Source organism: Anabas testudineus, chromosome 2 (genome assembly GCF_900324465.2).
Source record: "Anabas testudineus chromosome 2, fAnaTes1.2, whole genome shotgun sequence".
Taxonomy (NCBI): domain Eukaryota; kingdom Metazoa; phylum Chordata; class Actinopteri; order Anabantiformes; family Anabantidae; genus Anabas; species Anabas testudineus.
The window spans coordinates 26,307,565-26,331,503 of NC_046611.1; the positions used below are offsets into that span (position 1 = coordinate 26,307,565).

Below are 23,939 nucleotides of genomic sequence, written 5' to 3' on the forward strand. Positions count from 1 at the left end.
ATATAACTTTGCTAGAGCACAAGTGGTCAGTTTTATTTAATTTAATGTTTGTGTCTTTATTCTGGGGCTCCATTAATACAAGTGTATATGATTTTCAGGTTTATAAACTGGAAATACATGTTACAATGCAACAGCACCTGTGGCTTTGAGACTAAACGTATATTGGTTTTCAAGCTAAATGTCAGATTCTGAAATGCATCCATACATCTTTTTTGTAGCTTTAGTTTAGCCTAGCATTGAAACAACATCGTCCTTCAGCAAATTACTACTGGGCTGTGTAGCAGATTGTATTAACAGTTATCTGTGAGGTGCCATGAACAGGTAAAACATTGCTCTGCTTGTTGGCCTGCAACTGTAACCATTGTTATGTTATGGTTTTGTCTTTGGAAAACAAAAGTATACACCGATCAGCCAAAACCTTAAAACTACCTGGTGGTTTTAATGTTGTGGTGGCAACTATGCCGCCCCACACACAGCAAACTGTGATGCACTGCGTGTTCTGACACCTGTCGATCATGGCCAGCAGCCCTGTCCACCACAACATTAAAACCACCACTTAGTTTTAATCTTGCAGCAGATCGGTGTATATGTAATATCAGAACAGGGGGAAGCATTATATAAAAAGCAAATTTAATGACCTGTGCACCATCAGGCATTTATTCTTATACATTCATATGAAGAAGCCTTTTAGTAAGCATGACAATGGCTAGAAATGGGTGCTTCTAAGACAGTTGGTGTTCAAATGCAGTCTGAAGTGTTTTTCTTGACGAGCCATTTACTCTCTCTAATTGGTTCTCAAGGTGACCAGTGCAGATATTCTCATGCTGTTGTCATTTCTTCTTCTTAATGCATTTGTATAGTGTCCTGCTTGGACACTATGAGCTAAAGTGAGAGTGTCTTTTAGTGTCTAAAGTGGCCTCTGTTGCTGAGCTACATTTCCTGGAGACACAGGATAATGGGAAATGGATTTTTTTCCCTCAGAATTTAGACCAAATTGTTTTATGGTCTCAAGAATCTTATGCTACTTGGCAGGGGCCTCTAATGTCTCCTATCCCAGTAAGAGTGTCAAAATTAAATGATATGCATTGGGAAATCAAGAGTCAGAGATACGGTATCAGTTGAAAATCTAAGAACTAAACAGTTTTACATGAATATGGACGTCAAAACATACTGTATCTTTTCCAACTTTCTTTTTACTTCTTGCTGTGCTCCGGCTTATACTGTAGCATGTGAGTGTGCACATGTGTGTGACGCGATCGCCTGCTAAATGGCATCCAATTGCATATCGACTTCTAGCAAACTAACTCCTGGAAAAGAAAAACAACAAAACTTGATAATTGATGTAATGTTAAACAATAACAAGCATGTGTCCACCACCCACTATGACCTCAATAATAAACATATTTTACATGTATATCGACACAGTTTAAACAAAAACAGAAATGATAACATTGAAAAAGTAGAACACAGTTGCTGAGTTGGGTTGCATTACATTGTAATAGAGAAGATAATAATGTTGCCAGTGAGAGGACAGTACACCCTCCTATAACCAAGTGCATCTAACTTTAAGAACCACTACAATCTGAGTGAATGAACCAGCTCAGTTGGTCATCTTCACTTGGCAGCATGTAATACCACAAAAGCCATTGAGTACCCATGACCCATGTGCTGATTAAAGGCATACACTTCATAACAACTCACATTTTGCCAACATTAAGCTTCATTGCTTTTATATGGCAGATGGGTGGCTGCAGTGATCATGGTGATTATAATATAACAAATCCTCAGTCCTGTGACTGGGTGATGCATCTCCTTGTTTATAGACATTTATTACATGTTGTGAACAGCACTTGGATCCAGCAGCTCTTGAAACATGGTGTTTAAATAAAACGGCAAAAGCGGCTCTTGACCTCTGGATTACTTCACACACGTTTTAAAAAAATCAATCGCAGTGAACTCTAGAGGATGACAAGATGTGAAGTTTGGCTCTGGAAGCCAACTAGATGATTCATCTGTCTATGCTTGACCAGATGGGTTATGTGCCAGCACTAGCAGATGGTAAGGATGACTAACTGCACTGTCTCAGGTCATTAGCACGGACATTTTCCGGCACACACACAGGCAAACACACGCACAGATCAGTGATATTTACGACTTCAGACCTGCTAGAACGCTTACTACTAAGTTTGTTGGAGCAAACCCACTATGCCATCTAATTTAACTTTTCCACTTGCTAGTTATTCTGCTGCATACTGGTGTGAAGGTGCTGAGAGGCATTTTTTATCAAACAACTAATAATATCCTCATCTAACAAGAGAGACAGCTGCACCTATCTTGGAAGGTGATGCGTCTTACTTAGAAAGTGCCCCTAAGGACATGGCTCAGACATCATCAGATATTACAGTTATCATCAAAACACAGCACTTGAATCTACACCTATACACAGTTCTACAAAGTGTAAGAGTGTGGCACATAACAGAGACATTTCTTCCTCTGTGTCCTGTATTTCTTCTCATCTGCATGTAACTGTGCCACAAATGATATAAACAAAACAATCAGTTCTGAATTGACACAAGTGACCATTGTAAGCTTTCGTCTGTGGTCAGTCATGAGGCCAAGCTTACCCCATAACAGGTGCGTAACTTTATATTACTACAATATATGCTGCTATGCTTCATTTGATGTCATTTATTTTCATTCCCTTCAATTAAAGTGTCCAAACCCTTTTAACATCAATAAATGGGCCTAATTCCTCTCTGTCTGTCTGTGACTGTATAGGCTGCCTTTAAACTAGCCATGGAAATGGGCTTCATTAATGCTCGAGCACGTACATACAGACACAGACAGTTACACTTGTACATGCTCTTGTAGCCACCATAGAAAAAGAGGGAGAAGCACGTGCATGCATGCACGCACACACACACAGACAGACACACACACACACGTGCACATACACACAGACACAGTACTTTCTTACTAAAACTTTCCATTGCTGCCTAAGACATTAGTCATTTGCCTATGAAAACCCATTATATGCAGCCAATCATCATTTCTCTTGCTGAGACAGAGCTCCATACAAAGTATGAGAAGCATCAATCATACATGGGACAACTATTCACGTGTAAAATTTTTAATATACGTTTAATAAGCCTTAATGGGCTAATGTATAATGTATGCTCCACATTCCAGTGCCTTGGTCACCACTATGACAAACACACCTTAAAGTTATCTTCATTTTAAAGATAGTTTGTTCATTTGATCACTCTTTTTCTCTCACACACACTCAGTCACACACAATCGATAACAAAGTAAGGCAAAGAGAATTTGGCTCCTTCCTAGTGACAGGAGGATCCATCCTTAGTAATTGTGTCTGCCATACTGCTACATGATAGACCCACACACACAAACAGATGTGATGTCATGGGTCATTAGATTATGGTTTGTTTGTATGTTGGCAGCTCTGTGATGAAGGGACGTTAGTTAGAATAGAACCAGATTGTTGATGAGGGGACCGTAATGAGTGTCACACCAGAGAGGAGAAAGGGCAAGTTTTCTGTCATGTTCTGCAGCCCCGACAGAACCAGGCCACTTCCTGTCTAACAGATGAATGGACAGACAGACAGATAAAAATGAGAATGAAAAATTCAGAGCATCCAAGATGAAAGTATAACCCACATCTATGGTATTCTTGCCTATATTGCTTTGTAGTTTTAGTCCAACATTGTAACATGCAGAGAGCACACACAGTGTCTCCACTCACAGTTAACTCAGATTGCATAATTCCACTTTATTATTCCTTTTCGCATAAAACTGAGCAGTCAAAACATAATATATGAAGAATTAGCATTGTAACCATCAAGCCGCCTGGCACTAAAGATTAAATTCATGTTTACTTTTTTTTGCTCCACAGGATATTACTTTCCACAAAACCTCTCTGATTCTTTGTTACATCACACTGCAGATACCAACATTGCTTTTCTGTATGATGTTTTGATCTATTATGTCTTAGGAGATAAAAAAAAAAATTAATAAATAAAGAAGGGATGGAATAGGCAGAGGGAATCTCAAAAGACAAAAACATGTAATTGAGATATTCACGCTGTTCTGTTCTCTCGACGGATAATACTTAAGGAAGTCAGAATCAGATGGGGTCGATTTTTCTGTACTACAGAAATTGTTGCCTTTTACTGTAGTTTTAGTCGGTTGCTTTTTCAGGCCACAAACAGAGTAAAGGAGAAAAAAAGTTGGCCTGAGGCATATTAAGCACACAAAGTAGCTTTTTGGCTCCCGTGGCCTTCAGCATGCCTCCAAACAGATTGTACTTGTAAAACCACAAAAGGTTTTAGTACAACACATGCTCTGACGAGGGTGAATCGAGGCCAACAGCACACACTACATAGAAGAAGTCAAGGTACAGTAACGTATTTGGGATGTGTCGTTCCTGCTTTTCTAGAGCGCTGGGGTGCATGCTTAAGTAGGACACTGTCATACTCTGACGTGTCAATGTCAGTTGTCAGCCCGTGTTACCTTCAAGTTAACTTGCTGACACAAAGACACCTCTGGTGTGGAGGATCATGCAGAAAAAAAGTAATTGAGGGTGATTTGACGAACACCACATACTGCCTGTGTGTTACCTTATAATACGGCCCTGCAGTTACTGAATATACCTTTTGCATGGTTTTAGATAATTACTGTAGGATAAAAATAACAATGATTTTAAATGTAACTTTTTTGAGTTTGTATGAAATGTTTCATAAAGCATAAAAGTATAGCAGATGCATCAAGAAAGTGAAGCAATTAATCAGTACTGACCAGACAGAAACACCATATATGTTGCAGGACTGACAGACAAAAAATGCATTTTATGCTACCACTCTATGCTAATTTTAAAATTTGAGAAATATTCATATTCAAGATTTCTATCACTGTAAAACTAGTCAAAATCTATATATAGAATACAGTAAATCACACTAAAACATATGGTTGTCTTTAAATGGTTTACAATGTGATAACTATTTAATTAAAATTTCTCTTTTTTTAAATTATTTTTATTCGTTTTTTTATTTGAATATCTAAAGTAAAACCATCGGTTAAGAAACTGTGATCAGATTTTCACAATAGCATGCTAAATACATTTTTCATATTCACTTTATGTTCTTTTTATCTGATATCGTTTTTCTATTATTTTACCTGATAAATTGATAAATCTAATAAAATTAATAATATTTTTAATTATTTGTTATAGTAGTTAAAACCCTACTTTGAAGGCTTTTACAGAATGCGTCAGAAAACAGCTGAACGTCCATGACTGACTGACTCCACATTGAAATGTGCAGCAATTGGAACAGCTATATTTATAAAGAGAGATAATCTCCTTATCACTTATCATTTGGCAAATAGCCTTGCTTGAACAGAGAATGTTTTAATCCATTGACGTTATATGATGGGTTTTCTATGCTCTCCTCCATTTACAGTCACAGTGAATTGCACACCAAACATCTGCCACTTACAATGGTAAATTCAGTAATTCAAATGTACAAATGCATCCTGCTATCGTTCCAAGGCGCCTAATACCTTAAACAATTTTTTCTGTTCCCCTCTATTACATATAATACCTGAAGACATCAAATAGTGAAATATTTACCCGTTTTCTTCTGGGTAATGTTCATTCATCATAGGCATTAAGAAAGGCTTATTCTGCTTTAATTGACTTCTACCCTGCACAGGAGACGCCACTCCTGAGGGTCACAAATGACCTTTTTGGACAAAAGATATAAGAAAATGTGATCTTATTTATTTTTACCTTTGTGCTTCATTGATCCTGCAGTACCTCATCTGATTTAACAACATATTAGCAACTCAATGACAATAGATATCATACAGAAATATTTCTTTTAATAGGTAATGCAATGTTTATCTATGCACACACTGCACAGCCTGTTGACTTTTGTTAAAAGCAACAACTCATTTGCTCTCTATTTATAATTTAAATACAAAGTGGTGACTCTAAAGCATAAAGTGGTTTTGCTTCATTACTGACCTTTTAACTTCTTTTGGATTAGAGCACACCATGACATCCTCTTGAAGAACCATGCTGCCTGTTCCACACTGCAGGGCTCCAGTGATATTATATGAGCCAGATCAGTGCAGCGGTTTTTACAAATTTATGTCAATAACAGTTCCTAAATGTCTAAATTGTGCTATTTGCATATTTATGTGTAGTGCCCTAGCAATAAGTAACTCCTCATTCTGGACTCGGTTGCACTCAATTTGGTTGCGTTTGCCAAGTTGCCCACTACTAAAGTTTGGTACACATGGCTGCTTATATTTGCATTGACAAGCTCATAGTACAGTAAATACTGTATGCATGACATAACACTTACTGTCCCCTTGACAACGGAGCGGCCCAACAGTCAGTTTGGCCAAAGAGCCCGGTCTGTTGGTGTCACCCACAGCAACCTGGCTGACTGGCAGGTGTTCCTTATAAACCAGGAGACCCGAATCCTCTCTCCTGCAAGATGGATTCAAAGAAACATGTAGACAGAGGTAAGAGGTAATAAAGGTTAAATGCTTTTTAGTTTCTTCACCACTGCAGTTTGTGCATCTTTTGCTGTTTGTATTTTGCACATTTGTGATTATATGAGTTAACTTCTCTAAAGTATATCAACATTGCTTTTTATTTTGCCTTTGAGGTGTTGTAGGGATTCTGAAATGAAGAAGCTGAAGTTGGAAGTGATTTTCTCATATGGGAGTCAGAAAAATAATGTGAGACAAGAAACACACTTATAACAACACAATTATATACCACTACTACTAAAACTATACAAATGAGCTAAATTAAAGAAGTAAAAACTAAAATGAAGGACAAGGAGCTAATTATTAGCCCTTTGAGAGAGAGATAGTCAGTGACTTCTTATGGTAGTTAGGTAGGTTGGCACATGTCATGGGATTCTAGTCCTTTCCTCCAAACGGCGTGGTTTTCAGGCATTAACCTTAACCTTGAAGGCTTCTCCCTTGCTTTACAAAACAAAAGCAGCACCCATGTGCCCAAACAGCTCAAGCTTGGTCTCATTAGACCAAAGCCCAGACAAATAGTCGAACTTCAGTCTGGCTTTGATGTGCTGCTGTGTGAACAATGTAGTTTTTCTTGGACAATGACCTTGAAGCTCACCATGATGAAGAGCCCTCGCAACAGTCTTCCTTAAAACATTAAGTTCTGTAACGTTCATCTTGGCAGAGATCAAGGGGTTCTTGTTGACATCTGTGACTTTTACAGATAAGTGCTCGTAAAATGTTAAATAAATGGAATAAAAAGTTTCCCTTTTTTCTCCAGTAAAAATATTAAAACAAACATTAAAAACAGTGCTGCAAATATTATAATACAGTGCTTAGGGGTTGAAATGTACAGGATAATCAATGCAGTGTGGTGTAATACAAACAAATACAGTAAAGAGATACTTGGAAGGAACTAGTAGACTAATTAAATCTGTCTAAGGATAACAACAATCAATCAGCAAATGAATCAAAAGCAGTCAGTTAATGAAATGGCATGTTATCAATACAATCTAAAAGTAATGAAAGTAAGAGTACATTTTTTCCTCCTCCTATCACTTGAACTAGTTCACTAACTATACCATAACGGAAAACAGTACAAACATTAAATATCATAGGCTTTAGCTGGTAATGAGTTTGAAGTCAGAATTTTGTGGCTGTGAACATGGATCCATGGGCCCAGTGGTTCATGTGTGTGTTTCTATGTGCTGCAAAAATATGGGCAATGAGTGGAAATAGAGTGATATGGGTAATATTTCAAAAACTTAGTCAACCAAAGGTTGAGACATTAATGCCTACAATATTAATGGGGAGAACAAGACAGTATGAGACGAACGTGTAATCTCATCAGTTTGAGATGAGGGTGGCATGAAAGCAAATGAAATTTCTCCTTCTTGCTAACATGCAGTAATTACAGACAAACATACAGCATTCACACGTGCACAGACAACAATGCAACTGGTTTAATGAGAATATCCATCAGCGGGCCAGAAGTGTTTAGAAACACAAACTGTTAGTTTTGGAGGAAAATATCCCTCCTAAATAAATGCATCATTGATGGTGATATTCATCATTAAGTCACTTCAGTCTTTGAAGTTAGACACCTCATCAGACTGTGCAGCTACGGCAGAGTCCGAGCTGACGGATTAATGCATTAGCAAACATTAACACTGGAGTAGTGACAACTCGAGTTTCAGCACAGTGTAATTGTTCCAACTAAATTTCGAGGGGTATGACACGTTTCACTTTTCAATTGAGTTGATGTATCTCTCAGGAAAGTATACTGTATTTTGTTTGTAGAGATTATTCAGGATGCAGAGATGTTTTATCTGTGTTTTTTTATATAAATGTCAACCATAATTAAAATAGCTTTAAAATAGCTTACAGAGAATGTCTACTTTTACAATTCATTTTATTCTCAGACCATTTTAGAAATACATTTATTGAACCATGTATGTTAATAGTAACAGTTTGCATTAGAAGAGATAAAGACACAGATTAACCCATCCGCCTTTCGTTTTTGAGTTTGGGAAGTCCTAAAAAAGACCTCACTCTTCCAACCCCCTGACATGAATAGTTACTGTCGCTAAGCTACAAGTAGAAAAGCATTAGTTTAGTGAACAGAACTGCAATGACGAGACCATGATGCTTTACCTGTGATGATCATGTTCTTTATTAGACAGTAGTACCCCAAAGAAACCTCTGATAAAGCACACGTGCTTAGCATTAGTGATCGAGTAAAATAGTAAAACTAAAGTAAGATGATAAATGTGGATACTTGCACTGAGTCAAAGATACAGCACTGATGTACACACATGGATGTGCTGACTCAGCTCTCTGAGTTTTCCTGTTTAACCTGCTGTGCTCCACTGCAGTCGGTGAGACTGAAAATGTTTTACAGCCAGCTGTTGCTGCCGACTTCGATCACAATCAATACAAAACTGAAATTGGGAGGAAAATAATCCATACATTACAAGGGACTTTTTTGTGAGTCAGACTTACCATTGCGAGTGGTCGGCATCACAGTTGCAGTCGTACTTGGGATCAGTGCAATTCCTGTCAATGCCACAAGCACATTTCTGGATTCCGGGTCCTGAGCCCCCCCCAGTAGAAGTGCTTCTCACTGCCCCGGCCTACCCACCACGTGTAGGGAGTCCCATCTGGGCATCAAACACAGACAGACACAAATAAAAACATGTAAGCTCCTCTGAAGAAGAATCCCCAAAGGTGTTTGGCTAAGAGTTACAGTGTTCACTTTTTCCCTTACAACAGAGTAATACAGAGACAAAACACTAACTTTTGTAATGTTGTCTTTCTAAACTGCCCAAACTTCTCCCCATTATAGGTGATTAATGGTTAAATCATTAACTCCTTGAGGTTTTTCTTGCATTAATGTGATTTATATTGACAACTGGCAGCTGCATGGTGAATATAATTCATTTGCACATGTTTTACACAGCTGGATGGTTGATGCCTTTGAGACTGGCAGGCACACTTAGTCACAGATCACACCTGTGATTTTAGAGAGCTATTAAACATTCTCAGGCCTGGATTTACACTTATCTTTGGTATTGTTATGTGTGAATTGTGTATAAAAGTTTGGGTAAATGTAAGCACTTCTGAGCTCATCTGTTTGACACACAAACATGTCTTTGTGTGCATGCGGGCTCTGTTTGTGTGTTTGAGTGTATTTTAATGAGTGGGTAAAAGGTGAAGCATCATTGCTTTTTAATAAGAAATGTAATATTGTTTTCCTTGCCCTACATAACGCATTCTGAGACAGTAACTAGGCCGACAGATAGGTGTAAATATTTTGGTGGCTGGCAATATATCACAATAACAGCAAGAGAGACTGAAACAATATTACATTTCCCTCTTTATTTCAAGAAAATAAGCTGCATTGTCAATATCGCTTTGTCAAATTCCATCAGCGACAATAAAATCTCCAGAGCCACATTTTTTACAGGAGGGAGTTGAAGCAGACTTTTGATGCAGCATAATTGCACTGAGAGTTGTGATATACTGTAATATTATACTTTTGATTTTCTTGGATGAACTCTGAGGCTAAACTCCAGGCAGGAGCTGCAGATGTGTGTCCGTATATATATATATATATATATATATATATATAAAATGTATTTTGTCTGTGTGTGTATGTGTGTGTGTGTGCGCATGTTTGGCCTTGGTGACCTGTGGGTTTAGTGTCCTCATAAAGAGAATTAGCCTCATCTCTCTTCAGGCCACTGTTCAGACAAACCGCTGTCAATAGGATTAACATTGTCTCCTCCAGAGACTTTACAATCCTTTAACAGTGTGTGTGTGTGTGTGTGTGTCTACACAAGTAGTGAGAACCAAGTTGGAGTTTAAGACCTTCACAGTTAATTCAGTGAGGTCCCCCAACAACAGCCAACCTAGCTAAGCCCTTACTGAAACTTCATCTGTCTTGCCCGCAACACAATTAGTCAGTGTCATGTCTTCGTCCTTGAAGTGAATGGCAAGTGGATGTGTTATGTTTGTTCCAGCTCTGGTATAACTATGTAGGGAAGTAAACATTTCATTAGAGAAAAGGGAAAATGTTCCTCCAAACTTATAATCCCCTTCCTAGAGCAAACAAAAGAAACTTTAGAACAAAAGCACAGTACGAAGTAATAAACTGATTAATAGCCCATAAACTGGTATCAGCCATTTTTGCCGTGTGGACTGGCATCAGCCCATCAGCAAATAAGAAAGCATTCACCACTATTTTTTGTGGCCTTTTCAAACCATTATTTTTCGGTGTAGAGTGTTTCATATTAATGACCTAGACTGTAGCAGTAATTCAGTGTTTCCCATACATACTGTAATTATATATTCTGTATGTATATAGAGTTTTCTGTATTGATTTTAATTTGTATTTGTGTTGGTGTGGATCATTTCTGGTTGTGGTTCCCTTTCTTTGAATCTGAGTTGAGAGCAACTTTAACAAGGCAAAACAATTTCCCCGTGGGATTAATAAGGTTTTTTGAAATGAATTGAATTAAATAGATTTTATTTATTTAAGATCTTGTTAATGTGCTGTCCCCAGCATGTTGATGCTGCTCTGTCTCTTTCACACACAGCAGGCCTGTCTGTGAACAGCTGTTGATATCAGTGCTGGCAGTTGCCCAACAGTTTAAAAAAAGTTAGTAACATGTAAGGAACCGAGCTAGTAAAACAGCTAAGCTAATGTTAAAATACAGCTGGGGTGTCGAATTTAACACATCGTACAGTTCACAGCTCGTACAAGTAGGTAACGTTAATGTTGGTTCTTTAACTGCAACTGTTTTCTGAATGTTTGCTCCTCACTCCAGATGAATGGTAAAAAATAGATGTGAGTGTTTGGGCTGGAGGTGCAGGCAGAACAACGTTAGAAACCGAACAAACAGAAAGATGGAAACAAACATGAGAAAGCTGAACAACATCTGTATCAGCCACTGGCCATGTTCTTATTTTATACTTCGGTATCTGCACTGTCCCTGAATTTCACCAATGGTGCATCCCAAATTGTTAGTAGTATGCTCCTCTTGCAGGACTAAACCCTCTAGATGGAAAACATGCATAAATCCATACAGACCAAATATAAATAAATAACTAATTCCTTTGGAGTATGACTAAAGTATAATATGTGCCATGAGTCACATTGATACAGACAACAGTCAATGTGTCTTGTGCCTGAGGCAAGAGGACAGACATCCAAGTAAACGATGCAGTGTGCAACAGTGGGTGAACATAGCAGAAGCCCAAAGACTCATTCTCTCATTTTCTGCTTGGCCTCTCACTAACCCTGCCATGTTCTAACAGAGCAAATTCCCGCTGTTACTCTTGTACGTTTTTTCAGACAGGTGGGGAGGAACTAAAACAAAACTATTTTGATATGAAAAAAACATCTTCATAACTTTCTGGACGAGTAATCAGAGATGACAGAGTGGAGAGAAGTGGAGAGGAGAGGACAAGTGTTGTAGGAGTAACAGCAGGGCATCAGGTGGAATGGGAGCGATGTATTGTGCCAGTTTAACTCTCCTCTGTGATTTGGTTTAAGGTCTGCCAAAACAAACATCTGAGGAGTGGAGAGAGAGAGAGAGAGAGAGAGAGAGAGGAAGGGGGTGGAGGCGGAGATGAGAGAACGACACCATGGATGGATGGAGATGTAAGAGAGGAGAGATAAAATCATGCTGGCAGAGAGGTCATTTGGGGAGGGCAGTGCCAAGACGAGGCTCAGGAACATGGCTGGATGTGTGTTTGTGTTTCTGAAAAGGGCTGAGTATTTGTATGTGTACATGTATAAAAAAGTTATCGGTTTAAAAACCGGTGCAAAGTAACTATCAGAAGTCCCACTTGACATCCGTCATTCTTCTTTTCATTCATACCTACTCACCCTGTATCCTCCTACATTACAAATGCCCTCTCTGCTGTTGGTTCAGTCCACTCTGATCCACCCACTTCCACAATCACATACCTACAGGTACGCTGAGTTAAGTCTCTTCCTTTATATACACTTTGTTGCTTGTCAGCCAGATTGTAATCTGCCAAGACTTTTAGATCAACAAGTAGACCTGGCAGTTTGGAATCGACAGAACCAGATGCACTCCACCAGCACTTTCCCTCTCTCTTCTCATTTATGTTCAAACCTCTCTAGTGCAATCGTCCTCGAGATGAACCCATGCAGATTGGCTGATCCACTTCGAAACAAGCAAAACGACACTGATGCTTTTAAACCCATCTCTACATACTGTGTATTGTGCACATCCCAAACTTATGGTGAGAAAGCTAAAAGCTCAGGCTCGACAGTGAGCGAGGGGACACTGTTGAGCCAAACAATTGCTGAATCACTCTCCACTTATCCAAGTCCGGCTGCTTGTTGGTTCTAAGACCCCTGTTGACCCAAGTGTATTTATTGACTCTGAAGCTGACACAGAGTTTATTGACAATGAATTTGTCAATAAACAGTTGGGGCTTAATCTGGAATCTGTGCCCAATCCTCTACATGTCAGAGCTCTGGATAATAACTTTCTTAACCGTATCACTCACATGACTGAGTCAGTTCATCTCATTCTTTCTGGAAATCACCACAAACAGTCCTGCTTCCAGACATTCAACTCACCTCATCTGCCATTAATTCTGGTTCACACATGGCTACAATCCTCATACTGACTGGGTGGCTACTGGGTGCCATACAAACTGCATGTCTATTTATATATTAACATACATACATACATACATACATATATACATATACACACACATTTGTGATAAATATTATGTAAGTACAAGCCTCAGCACCCCATTAACAACCAAATGACAAATTAGTGGCTGCTAATTTGTTTACACATTGTTTGTGCATTAAAACAACCATTTCTGCTTCATTAATTCTCAGGTTATAAGCAATACACATCAGAATATAATAGAATTGATAATTTAAGAAATAATGAAGCGCAGATGTTTGAGGAAGTTTGATGAACTTTTTTTTATTTAGTTTTATTTAGTATTATTCACATATTATTGAATATTTTAAATATTCAACATGTACTATTAATATATATTAGACCTTAGATAGAAGTTAGCTAACACTGTTGTATCTTCTGACTTGTTCACCCATGCATTAGAAGTTGGTTAAAGGAAAATATGGCAAACTAAATGCAGAACACTTATTAGTCTGTGGAGCTGTTTAAAGATAAACTACCTGTCAATACTGTGCCTATACTTTTTATAATAAAGAACCATGCCACCCAGCTTAACGATGTGGTTCGCCAATGTGTTTTTAATAGCCTTTGGACAACAATGGACATCTACAGCACAGATGAATGAGCTAAATTAGATTGTGAATGCACAGAAAGTACATAGATGCATTTCATTGACAGTTTTAGTGTCAATGGGATTTGTTGATACATAACAAAAATAGAGGAAATGTCCAGCTTTTTTCTTTAAGGCCAGACAGTACTCATGGGGTTCCTCTCCTTTGCATAATTATGGGCCAGAAGATTTGATTCAGTCACAGATATATCCATAGTAAAGAGATGTTTCTATAAAAGAGATATTCTAAAGAATGAACATTTATTTATTTGTTACTTGTACTTGTTCCCAATACAACAAAGCACAAGTTCATGAACCACACTTAGTGTGGGACACACCCTCGCCACTCAGAGTGTGAACTGAAAGGTCACCGGATCCAAAATGGCACTCAACATGCTCAGCTGCATATCACCAGACTTTCAAAGGTGATCAGTTGAAGCCGAAATGTCAGAATGGCATTTATAACGTTCTCATTAATGTGTCTCAGTGTCAGTATCTTTTCTGGAGTCACTGCACCTAAAGTGACAGCTGTCTGTCGGACGACAAATGTACAGTAGGTGCAAACATGCACAAATGCACACATGGGGTTATACAATGATCTCTTACAAGTGTAGAAGTGAATGGATGCTCTTCCTCTCTCAGCTCTAATAAGAAAAGATAATGAATTACAGTATTTAGAAAAAAAGAGCAAGAATAAGCCCCTTGCATGCTGCCAACCTTGTCCTTCCTGATAAATACCCATCAGAAGACACAATGAAAATATGCACACCCAGTCCCACACAGTTATACGCCTTCTCTCATTCTCAAGGACAAAGACAAGATTATCTCCCCAAACACACATATAACCAAGTTCAGTCACTGAGCATTTTTACAAAAAGACAATCAGTTCTTTTTGGTTGGGGAACTGCTAGTTTCGGGTCTTTGTTGTGGTCATTTGTTTGCACTGCTGTATGATGGGCACAGAGCCTGGTGTCTCCACTCTGCACCCGCTGGTCTTTGTTAGCATCCTATCCCCTTAACATCTCTGTTTTTGTAGGGAGACTGTAGGGAGCCATATTAGCCATGCCTCCCTCCCACGAGCTACAGATAATGCAAAATGTTTGCATGTGTGTGGATATGAGAAAAGGAGAAAGGGTTTTTTGTGTGCCTCTTTCTTTGTCTCTGTCCTTTTGTTTATCTACAAGAGTGCATGTGCGTCTGTGTATTCTCCTCTCTGCACCTTTTAATCTATCTCCGCGACTTTTACTGGCTCCCCTGTCTCTTTCTATTGTCTCAATCTTTCTTCTCTCCTGGTTCACCTATCAATCAATTTACTTCTAGGACCCCTCCCACCTGCCGGCCATACCACCATTTCCCCCGTGTCTCTGGCTCCTACATATTTAGTCCTCTCTCTACTTCATGTTCCCCACCTTTTCCTTGCACTTTCATATCTTCTAGTCTCAGAGGCCTCTTTCTCTTTATCTTTCTTCCCATTATGTCTTTCAGCCTTCTTTTTGCACTTCTGGATCTCTTGCTCTGCCAGGCTACTCTTTTCTCCTCCCTCCCTCTGTCTGTCATATCTGCCTTGCACACCTTGTCCTTGCATTCTCATATCAGTCAGGGTCAGTGGCCTTTCTCTTTTTCTGCAAAAGTGCTTATCTGTCAATCTATTCCATGTCTCAACAACTCTTTCCTGGCATCTAATCTCTTTATGTTCTCATTAGTCCTGCTATAATCTGCCCTTTAATCCATGCTAATTGCCAACTCCCTTTGCTCTGATCCTGATCTGAAGTTGTATTTGAAACACATCCCACCCCCTCTGTCTATCTCTTATGGTTTGATCTGCAAGGGGATACAATGAATACCAAAACACCAAATGCCTGTGATCTGCAAGTCCTTGTAATACTTTACCCTTGGTTGAGTAAATGTGGGTAAAACTGATGTCTGAATATTCTACGGCAACTTAAAGGTACTTATGGAGTATTTAACCACTAGTAGCACTAGTGGTTAAGAACTTGCAACTTACCTTGGAGAAATGTGTTTAAAAGTAATATTCACCACATTTTATAAGTTTATTAGTGAACAACATAAATCTAAATAACAACATAAATTCTTACAACAATCTGCTCTGCAAATACTATACGAGGTGGAAAATGCATTCAGCATGTTTGTTAGGAACCAAATATATAACAACATAATGCATTTTGGTTTGGAATGCAGGCAAAATTGTGCTCCCCACCTTAAGGTCTGTCATAAAATTAAAAACTTGCACACTAGTTGGTAAAAATACAAGCAATTGCAATTTGAGGTACGGTTCTGTCCATTATCTTGAGTGCCGCAAGAGTCATACTGTATCTATCTATCTATCTAAGTTTGAAATGCAGATATGAAGCAAAATAAGAATAAACTGTAAAACATGGAATTCTTAAACCATCTGGTTGGTTTTTGTTGTGCTCTCGTGTGCAAAAAGCACAGACAAACAAATTATATAAATGTTGTATTTTAGTGGTGGAAGGACGAGGTTAAAGAGAAAAACTGCAGAAATGACTTTGCTGTTGCCTGCAGTACACACAATATCAGGCATAGACAATCTCTATTGTCTACATCAGGACACGCAGCAGACAGGCCGGGGAAGGATAATGAGTTATTTCAACAGTTTCTACCTGAGAGCACCCATAACAGGAGCCACCCCCTGACAGTTCTGAGGAAGAGCCTCTTCCCCCGCTCGCTGATCAGCACAACGTCATGCTCTAGTAAGTTCACTCTGCATACCTATGCACCCATCTACAGCTCTTCACAGGTCATCACCAAGTGTATCCGGCCATTAAATGAAAAACACCCCAGAAAGGGGAGAGAGGGGGAGGAAGGGAAAATTAATATCAGTGGTTGTGCCCCTAATTGGCTTGTCTGCTTGATAAAAGACACAATAACAAGACTTTGCTGCAATTACCTCCCCTTTCTGGCCTGCACTATGCAATAAAGCTGGTGAGTCGGCACACATAAACATAAGCCCAAACTAAGTAGAATATGTGCGCATACAAAAACACACACCTCAGGCAGCCATTGTAACTGACAAAAGTGTAGGCTGAAGACCATAAACAACCATAATCATCATTACTGCAGGGTAATCTCAATCAGTGCGTGTGTGTCTGTGTGTTTATGACTATAAGTCAGATTTAGTGCTGTGTCCCCTCAGGTCAAGGCCAATGGACAGATGTGTCATGAGGAAAATGGCTTCTGCCAAGACACACTCATTTTTCACTCTGCTTTTTTACTTACTCCATCCATCTCCCTGCATATCCGTCAGGCTTGTCATATGGATGGGGATACAGTGAACAACACACATAATTAGAGAGGAGGATGAACGGGGCATAAACAACTCCACAGAGGCGAGGGCGAAGACGAAAAGAGCAAGTGGTACAGGAAATGAAAATCAGAGAGAGAGAGAGAGACTGGTGGAAAGAAGAAGCAGGTTCAGAGGACAGAGAGAGACAGGCAAAAAGAAAAGAAAACAGGCATCACACAGGCACTTCTCACAAAAATGAGAACATGACAAGAGGGCGGCGAGAGGCAAAGTGCTGGTTGTGGCAGAAATGTCATGAGGGATTTTGGGTGAAACACATACAGTATGTAGGACTGCTTTACAAGAAATCCTTGTTATATTCGACTATGACGAGAGGAACGTAGGAGTTGTGAGAAAATTCACAGCCAAGGTGTGAAGTTTTATGCTATACATAAAGGTAATTGACACAACTGTCAGAGTTACATTAATTAGATGGTGTTCAATCAAGACGAAAAAAAACTAATTGGGAAATCACAAGACACGGAGTCATGTTGCTTGAGCAGTAAGTCAAGACTTTCTGGTGAAAATCACAAGTGAGGCTCTGATCAAATTCACAATTATTTCAAGCTGTGAACACTTTGTCTTTTATATAGTCTGCATGCACAGAACATACACACAATAGAAAAGCATGGGCATGGCATTTTATTCCAATCACGGGGCTTTAGATGAGATGTGACTTTATTACACTCTGCCAAAGCGAACATGGTACAGTCCCTCTTTTCGGTGTTAATATTTTCTAAGAGGAATAGCAGTTTTTGAAAATTGTCATAAGGGCACACAAAAAGATGTTGAACACTTAGCTGTGGTGTTTGCTGCTTGGTAAACAGAAACTCAAGAGGATTAGGATTATGTAAAGCACAAAGATGAAATGGCATTTTAAAGCACTGCCATGCAAAGAAACGCCGCATGTCTTGCTGGAGCCACGTCGCAGTTTTTCAGATGCACTGTTGATGAGTTGGAATTGGGGTAAATTCTCTGGAATTAATTTTCTTAGCTGCTTGACTTTCCAGTTTCTTAGATTTCTTGTCTTCTTTTCAACTCTTTGGCCTCTGCAGTTGGCTAACCCTCCTTCGTAGATCTATTACAAATATCTCAGACCTCACAGAGATCATACACAGCTACATACTGTAAACCATGACTAAATTTAGTTCATGCACCTACGTACTCAAACATACAAGCAGCATGCATACACCCATGACAAAAGTCTACATTTCTTTCATGTGGCAGTGACACAAAATAACAGAAACAAGTCTCTCTAGTGTCTATCAATTGTCAAAGAAGCTCTTGCTGGATTTTGGCTTTGTATTACTCATGAAGGGGGTATGCATTGTGCTGACACCTGGGCGCCATGCTCATCATCGCACCGCTTTATTGTCAAAAGCATGATGGATTTCAGGCTTTTATTCTTAAAGATGTTTTTTTTCGCCCCCCGCCAAATATTCTGACTCCTTCCCTTTCCCCTTTTATGGTCCAACTGTGCTGCTACCCAAACAACTGCTACTCTATTTCCATTTAAATATTTGTTTTATTTTCACGTGGTGTGATCAAACAATAAACCCATCGAGTCACTTCCTGGGTAAAATTTGTTTAAGCGAACAAAGCAGACTGTGAACGCAATATGGAAAATGACAGTCAACAATCTTCAAGCATGGCTGACGCACGTGCGTTTGTGTCAACCTCTCGTTTGCTTTATCCCCGTCAATACTGATTTAAACACTTCGTGGGGGTATAGAGAGTTTGTCTTGGTTTTGTTGCAACCTTGGTGATATGTGACTGCATTTCTAAATGAAAATCTTTAATGTTAAAATACAAAAATGGTCTGGCCTTGAAAGTCTCAAGTATACAGTACAGCAGTGCTGGTTGCTTGCAAAGCATATTATGTTTGGAGGATTTCATCATTGCGTCAGCCTGGAGAATTTCTGGCAAACATTTATTATGGTTTAAGATACTGAGAGCCACAGCTTTGTTAAAAAAAACAAAAGTTGGGCAGCTTTAGAAAGCAGACATTTCAGAGGTATACACACTGTCTTTCTAAGGAGAACAAAGACAAACCTCTGACACCCCCCTCACACCCAGTCTGCTACATTCTTCCCTGCTTCACTCTTTGTTTGCAGTCAATCCACAGGTGAAGAGGTTGACCTCACAGGGCCAGACACTAACCCACTGGGGTTCTCCATGAGCATACAAAGCCCGAGCAACCTTGTCTATCTTATTCTACTTCTTTTACACGCTCGATCTCTGTCTGGCTGCTCTCTCAGCAGCTTTCTATGTTCCCCCCTTTGGTATTCCTGTCTCCCTATCTCTCTGTTCCCTCTTACCTGCTTTTCCTCACTGCCCTGCTGTCTCCATCTTAGCTAGAGCTATTGATTTCTGTAAAGGTTGAGTGCAGCTGCTGCCTTCCTTTCTCTTTTCTCTCATTCCCCAACTCTCTCTTCTTTCCTCTTTCGTTTTTCTATCATTCACGCTCATCTCCTTAGCTGGGCCTCCCTTAAAAAGTCATTCAGTCAGTTTTTATATTTCTTTCAACCTTTATTGTTTCACTCAAAGAGACACAACTTAATAAAATCCTTTTTAGACTCTCTTATTCATTTGTATGTCTGCTCCTTTGTCTCCCACTCCTGTTCTATCTTGATCTCGCCTGGACAGAATCTGTTATGCAACTAGTCAGAGCACGTGGTTTATTTCTCTGATGTACCCTATATCACATTTACTTTGAAATTTTCCATAAGGGTCGGGCAGCAGAACAATGTGGCAGAAAACATGGTAGAAGAAATATTTAAGTGACAAGTAGCATAAAGAATATTTTAAAGATCTCCATAGGAACGTCTGTGATAGTCCATTTTGTATTTTCTTTAGATGATGCTTTTCTTAAAATATAATGTTTCTTTCTCAAATGCTAGACTGACCAGACTCTATTCATTTTATGCTCATATTTTATATCTACAATACACTCACAGTCCTCAAGTAAAGACACTCAGCAGGACTGACTGAGATTTGTGCATCCACATGAGTTACTTCATATGCATACATTTAGCCTTATCTTTTTATGTCTCCCTCAGAAGGCATATTCTTATCATACCACTAACTCACATCAACAGTGTTACTTCAGAGCTTTCCCTATAGATTATGGAAGAGGTTGCTGCATAAATTTGATTATTAATGAGGGAAAATTGATACTGCTGAAACTGCTGTAGCTGTAAATGCTTTAAGAGTTCATACTAATGCCACCCATGATAAATATTTATCAGTGCATTAATGGGCGGAGTAAATTAAATGAGTAATAGGTTAATATGATTATGTTTATTATGCCATGATAATTAGGCTGGAACATAAGCCAGCGGTGCCTTGTTTTAAAGGTATTTTACACCCTCATATTTGAAGGCCACACTATAACCCTAACAGACACAAACTACCTGTTAGCTATGTACACTGCCAGATACTAGATACACCTATTGTAATGCCCTTGACTTATGAGGGCAAGCATAAGAAAAAGGTGACGTTCTGTGCTGCAAAATAGATAAATTAGATCCAAAATCTGTAGCTTCTTCTGCAGAACCAGTCAAGCATCATTTTGAAAACTTGCAAACTTAGTTTTAACAAGTTTTGAGACGGTATCTCTTAAATCATTATCCAAGCTGGTGTTGGCTTCTAAACCTACTACGTGCATTCTCAACTCTCTGCCGACTAAACAAAGGACCTCTGGCCTGTTTTAGGACTTACAATACTGAATATTTTTAATTAATCACTTACTGTATAAGTGCATATACAGTATGTGTGTCTACACTAGTTTTTAAACTGCTGGTTACATCATTGCTTAGGAAACCACACAATGTGAAAAAGAGTTGTGCCTCAGCTGCTTCCAGCCAACATATCTAACAGTAACTTTTTCAATCTGCCTTCAGGGTCTGTGACTCCACAGAATCTGCGTGCAGTAATAAAATGGTATTCTGCTTACTATGTATTCCACCCTTGTCCCTCTCCTACTTGATCTCAGTGAGACTTAGTCTTAGTTTTCTAAAAGAAACTTATGGTTTTGCTTTAACAACAATACATATGATGTTATTTACAATATATTATATACAAGTTTCAGATATGAAATATTGAGCATCCCAAGACTGTTTTTCCACCTCTTAGCCAAATTATATGCAGGTGTAGAATTACACTGATTTTCTAATGGTACATTGCTGTGTATATATACATATCCTGTATAGGCTATTATTGAAATGGTTTGATTTCAGGGCTACTATGCCCAAGTACTAAAAGTTCTTGTATGAAACTATATTGAGAAAATGTGACATACTAATTGTAGCGTCCCATCACTGGCTGCTGTTCATGTCAGACTAGACATCAAACTGCTAATAATGAGGAAAAATCCTAAATAAACAAAAATAAAAGATTTTTAAATCCAAAACTAAAACTTGTAGTTTGGCCTGTTCTTTGCATGCTTCAAGGCTGCTACTGTAACTGCAACCATTTTCCTCCTGAAAGTTGTTCTCAGTCTATTAAACCTGGTATGTACAGTGGAGTATAATAAGACCTGACTGATTTGAGTCAGACTTGGCTACAGTGCAGTAGCTTTCTATAGATATTATTTAATAGGTTAAGTTGAATACAGATAAAAACCTGAAGCAACAAATTGCCAATTTGTTTTTAAAAGTGCAATGTTACATGCTTTAGCATTATATTAAATGTTACTCACCTGTCCATCATTCCCTAATAACCTGTCCATAATGTCCAGGGGATAATGATGACCACATTAATAATGAGGACATGGCTGACAGGTGAGGCTGCACCTGGGTTGAGGAAGCTCATTACAGAGTCCTAATAATGTCCTGTGTTCCATAATTGGGAAACTTTTCAGCTCTCGGTCCAGTCTCCCTGTGTGGTTGCAGTGTTGGCTGGGGGCACCACGAGTACTTTGGTTTGGTTTGACAGCTTGAATGCAGAGTGTCTGAGAGATCTGTGAGGCACTCACTGGATATTCCAGTAGGGGATACTGCAGGAGTTTACAGGATGATAGTAGGATATGGGTGAGACTAAGGCTGGTGTTGCAAAGTTTGAAATGTTAGGTATGTGTGAAAGTATGTAGAGCACATATGTGTATTATACATTTTTACTATGCTCTGTTTTCTCTTATCTTGATTATACTTTGTTTATTTTGTGGTTTGTTCTCTTACCTGACCTAACTTCCTGAATTTTAATTGCAAGCCTGTGTTGACCGAAGTTGTTGTGTTTGTACTTAATAATGAGTCCCAGAAATGTGTGTTCCCGACTTTTAATTAGGGTTTAAATATTTTCAAGCTGGGTGATAAAGACAGTGCAGTATATTCAAAATCAATCGGCATTTGAGTTTCAAAGGCTGTGAAAACTTTCACAGGTGCTTCACATATACAGTATATTTGTGTGATTCAGTGAGCGCCAGAAGCATTGGTATTGATTTATTCAGGAAACTATTCCAGGTTTAGTATTGACCATAAAAATGACAAACTAAGAACAAAACAACTGATTAATTAGCCCCACATAGTCTGTTTTTGTGACTTTGTTTACAAGATAGACACTGTTTCAGAAAGTCTGGGTAGTTCTAAAAGAAATGTATCAACCATTATGGTTTTCTGTGTGTGTGTGTGTGTAAGAGAGGGAGGGGAAGAGAGAACGAGAACAAGTGAGATAGAGAGAGATGCTCTGCCAGTTAATGAGGGACCGAATAATTGAGTGAAGTTCACAGGTCCTGTCTCGCTGCAGACAGCAAATGATGAACACACTTCAGTCACTGCAAGACAGGCCTTCATCATTTGTTGGAGCTGTCAGACAGTTATCAGGCCTCACTGTTGGCAGCTGGAGACGAGGGCTCGTCCATAATTGAAAATCAAGTTTATAAATGTCACATGTATCCATCCATATAAATTTAAAACCAGGAAATCCCCACTGGCACAGAGCACATAGAGGCCTGACAGTACCTATCAATCCAAAGTTCAACGTTTTAGTCAATAGAGACAATCACAAGTGGTGGATTTGTTCATTATTAACAAGGGGCATGTTGGGCAGCTTCAGTATGAGACTGTGCCCCAGGCCAAACCTGTCTCCTAAAAATTCTGGTTCTGTTCAACTAAACTGCAAATGTGATCAAACCAGACTGTTTTGTAGCAAATATAATCAGTGGATTGTTTATATTTAGATGGATTTTTTTAAAATAAATGACGTGCTAAATATATAATTTTGAACAGAATCCCTGCAAGATTCTGGGGTGGATATGGAAATGTGCTGTGCAAGTGCACTAGGGAAACAAAAACACTTTGGTTAAGGTTAGTAGAAGTTTGTGGTTTTGTTAAAAGGTTAATAAACAGGTGTAATCTATTAAAATAGAGTGCAAAATAAGCGTTTATATTATTTCCTAATCAGAAAAAGTGGATGATTTACCACAAGATACCATAAAAGATCCTGTGTAACCAATTACAAATTAATTGTCTTTTATGTTTGCTAACAAATAGCAAAGCTACGTATTATTCTTTGATAGCTACTTTTAAAGCCTTTCCAAAAAAAAAAAAAAAGCCTTTATGTATTAGTCACATATAAAATATTTTAATGTGACTAATACTATTGCGATTACTTTGACTTTCCCGTATGCTTTATTTCCAAAATCCGTTATAAAGTTAGTCCCTTGTATATGCGTTCACCTTAGAGTATCTACATTCAAGGTCTAATTCCTCCGCGGTGGTTTCTAAGTGAGGAAAATAGAACGCTAATCTATTCTGGTGTA

The 23,939-nt window shown here is 38.7% G+C and overlaps 1 protein-coding gene across 1 annotated transcript in view; it reads right to left on the bottom strand.

The window, feature by feature from the left end:
- Nucleotides 1–23,939, bottom strand: part of cntnap2a (contactin associated protein 2a) — a 269,264-nt gene that overhangs the window by 38,798 nt on the left and 206,527 nt on the right. The window contains 3 exon segments of the mRNA XM_026363812.1: nt 6,384–6,511; nt 9,055–9,155; nt 9,157–9,212. Of these exon segments, the coding sequence (XP_026219597.1) occupies nt 6,384–6,511; nt 9,055–9,155; nt 9,157–9,212 (285 nt within the window).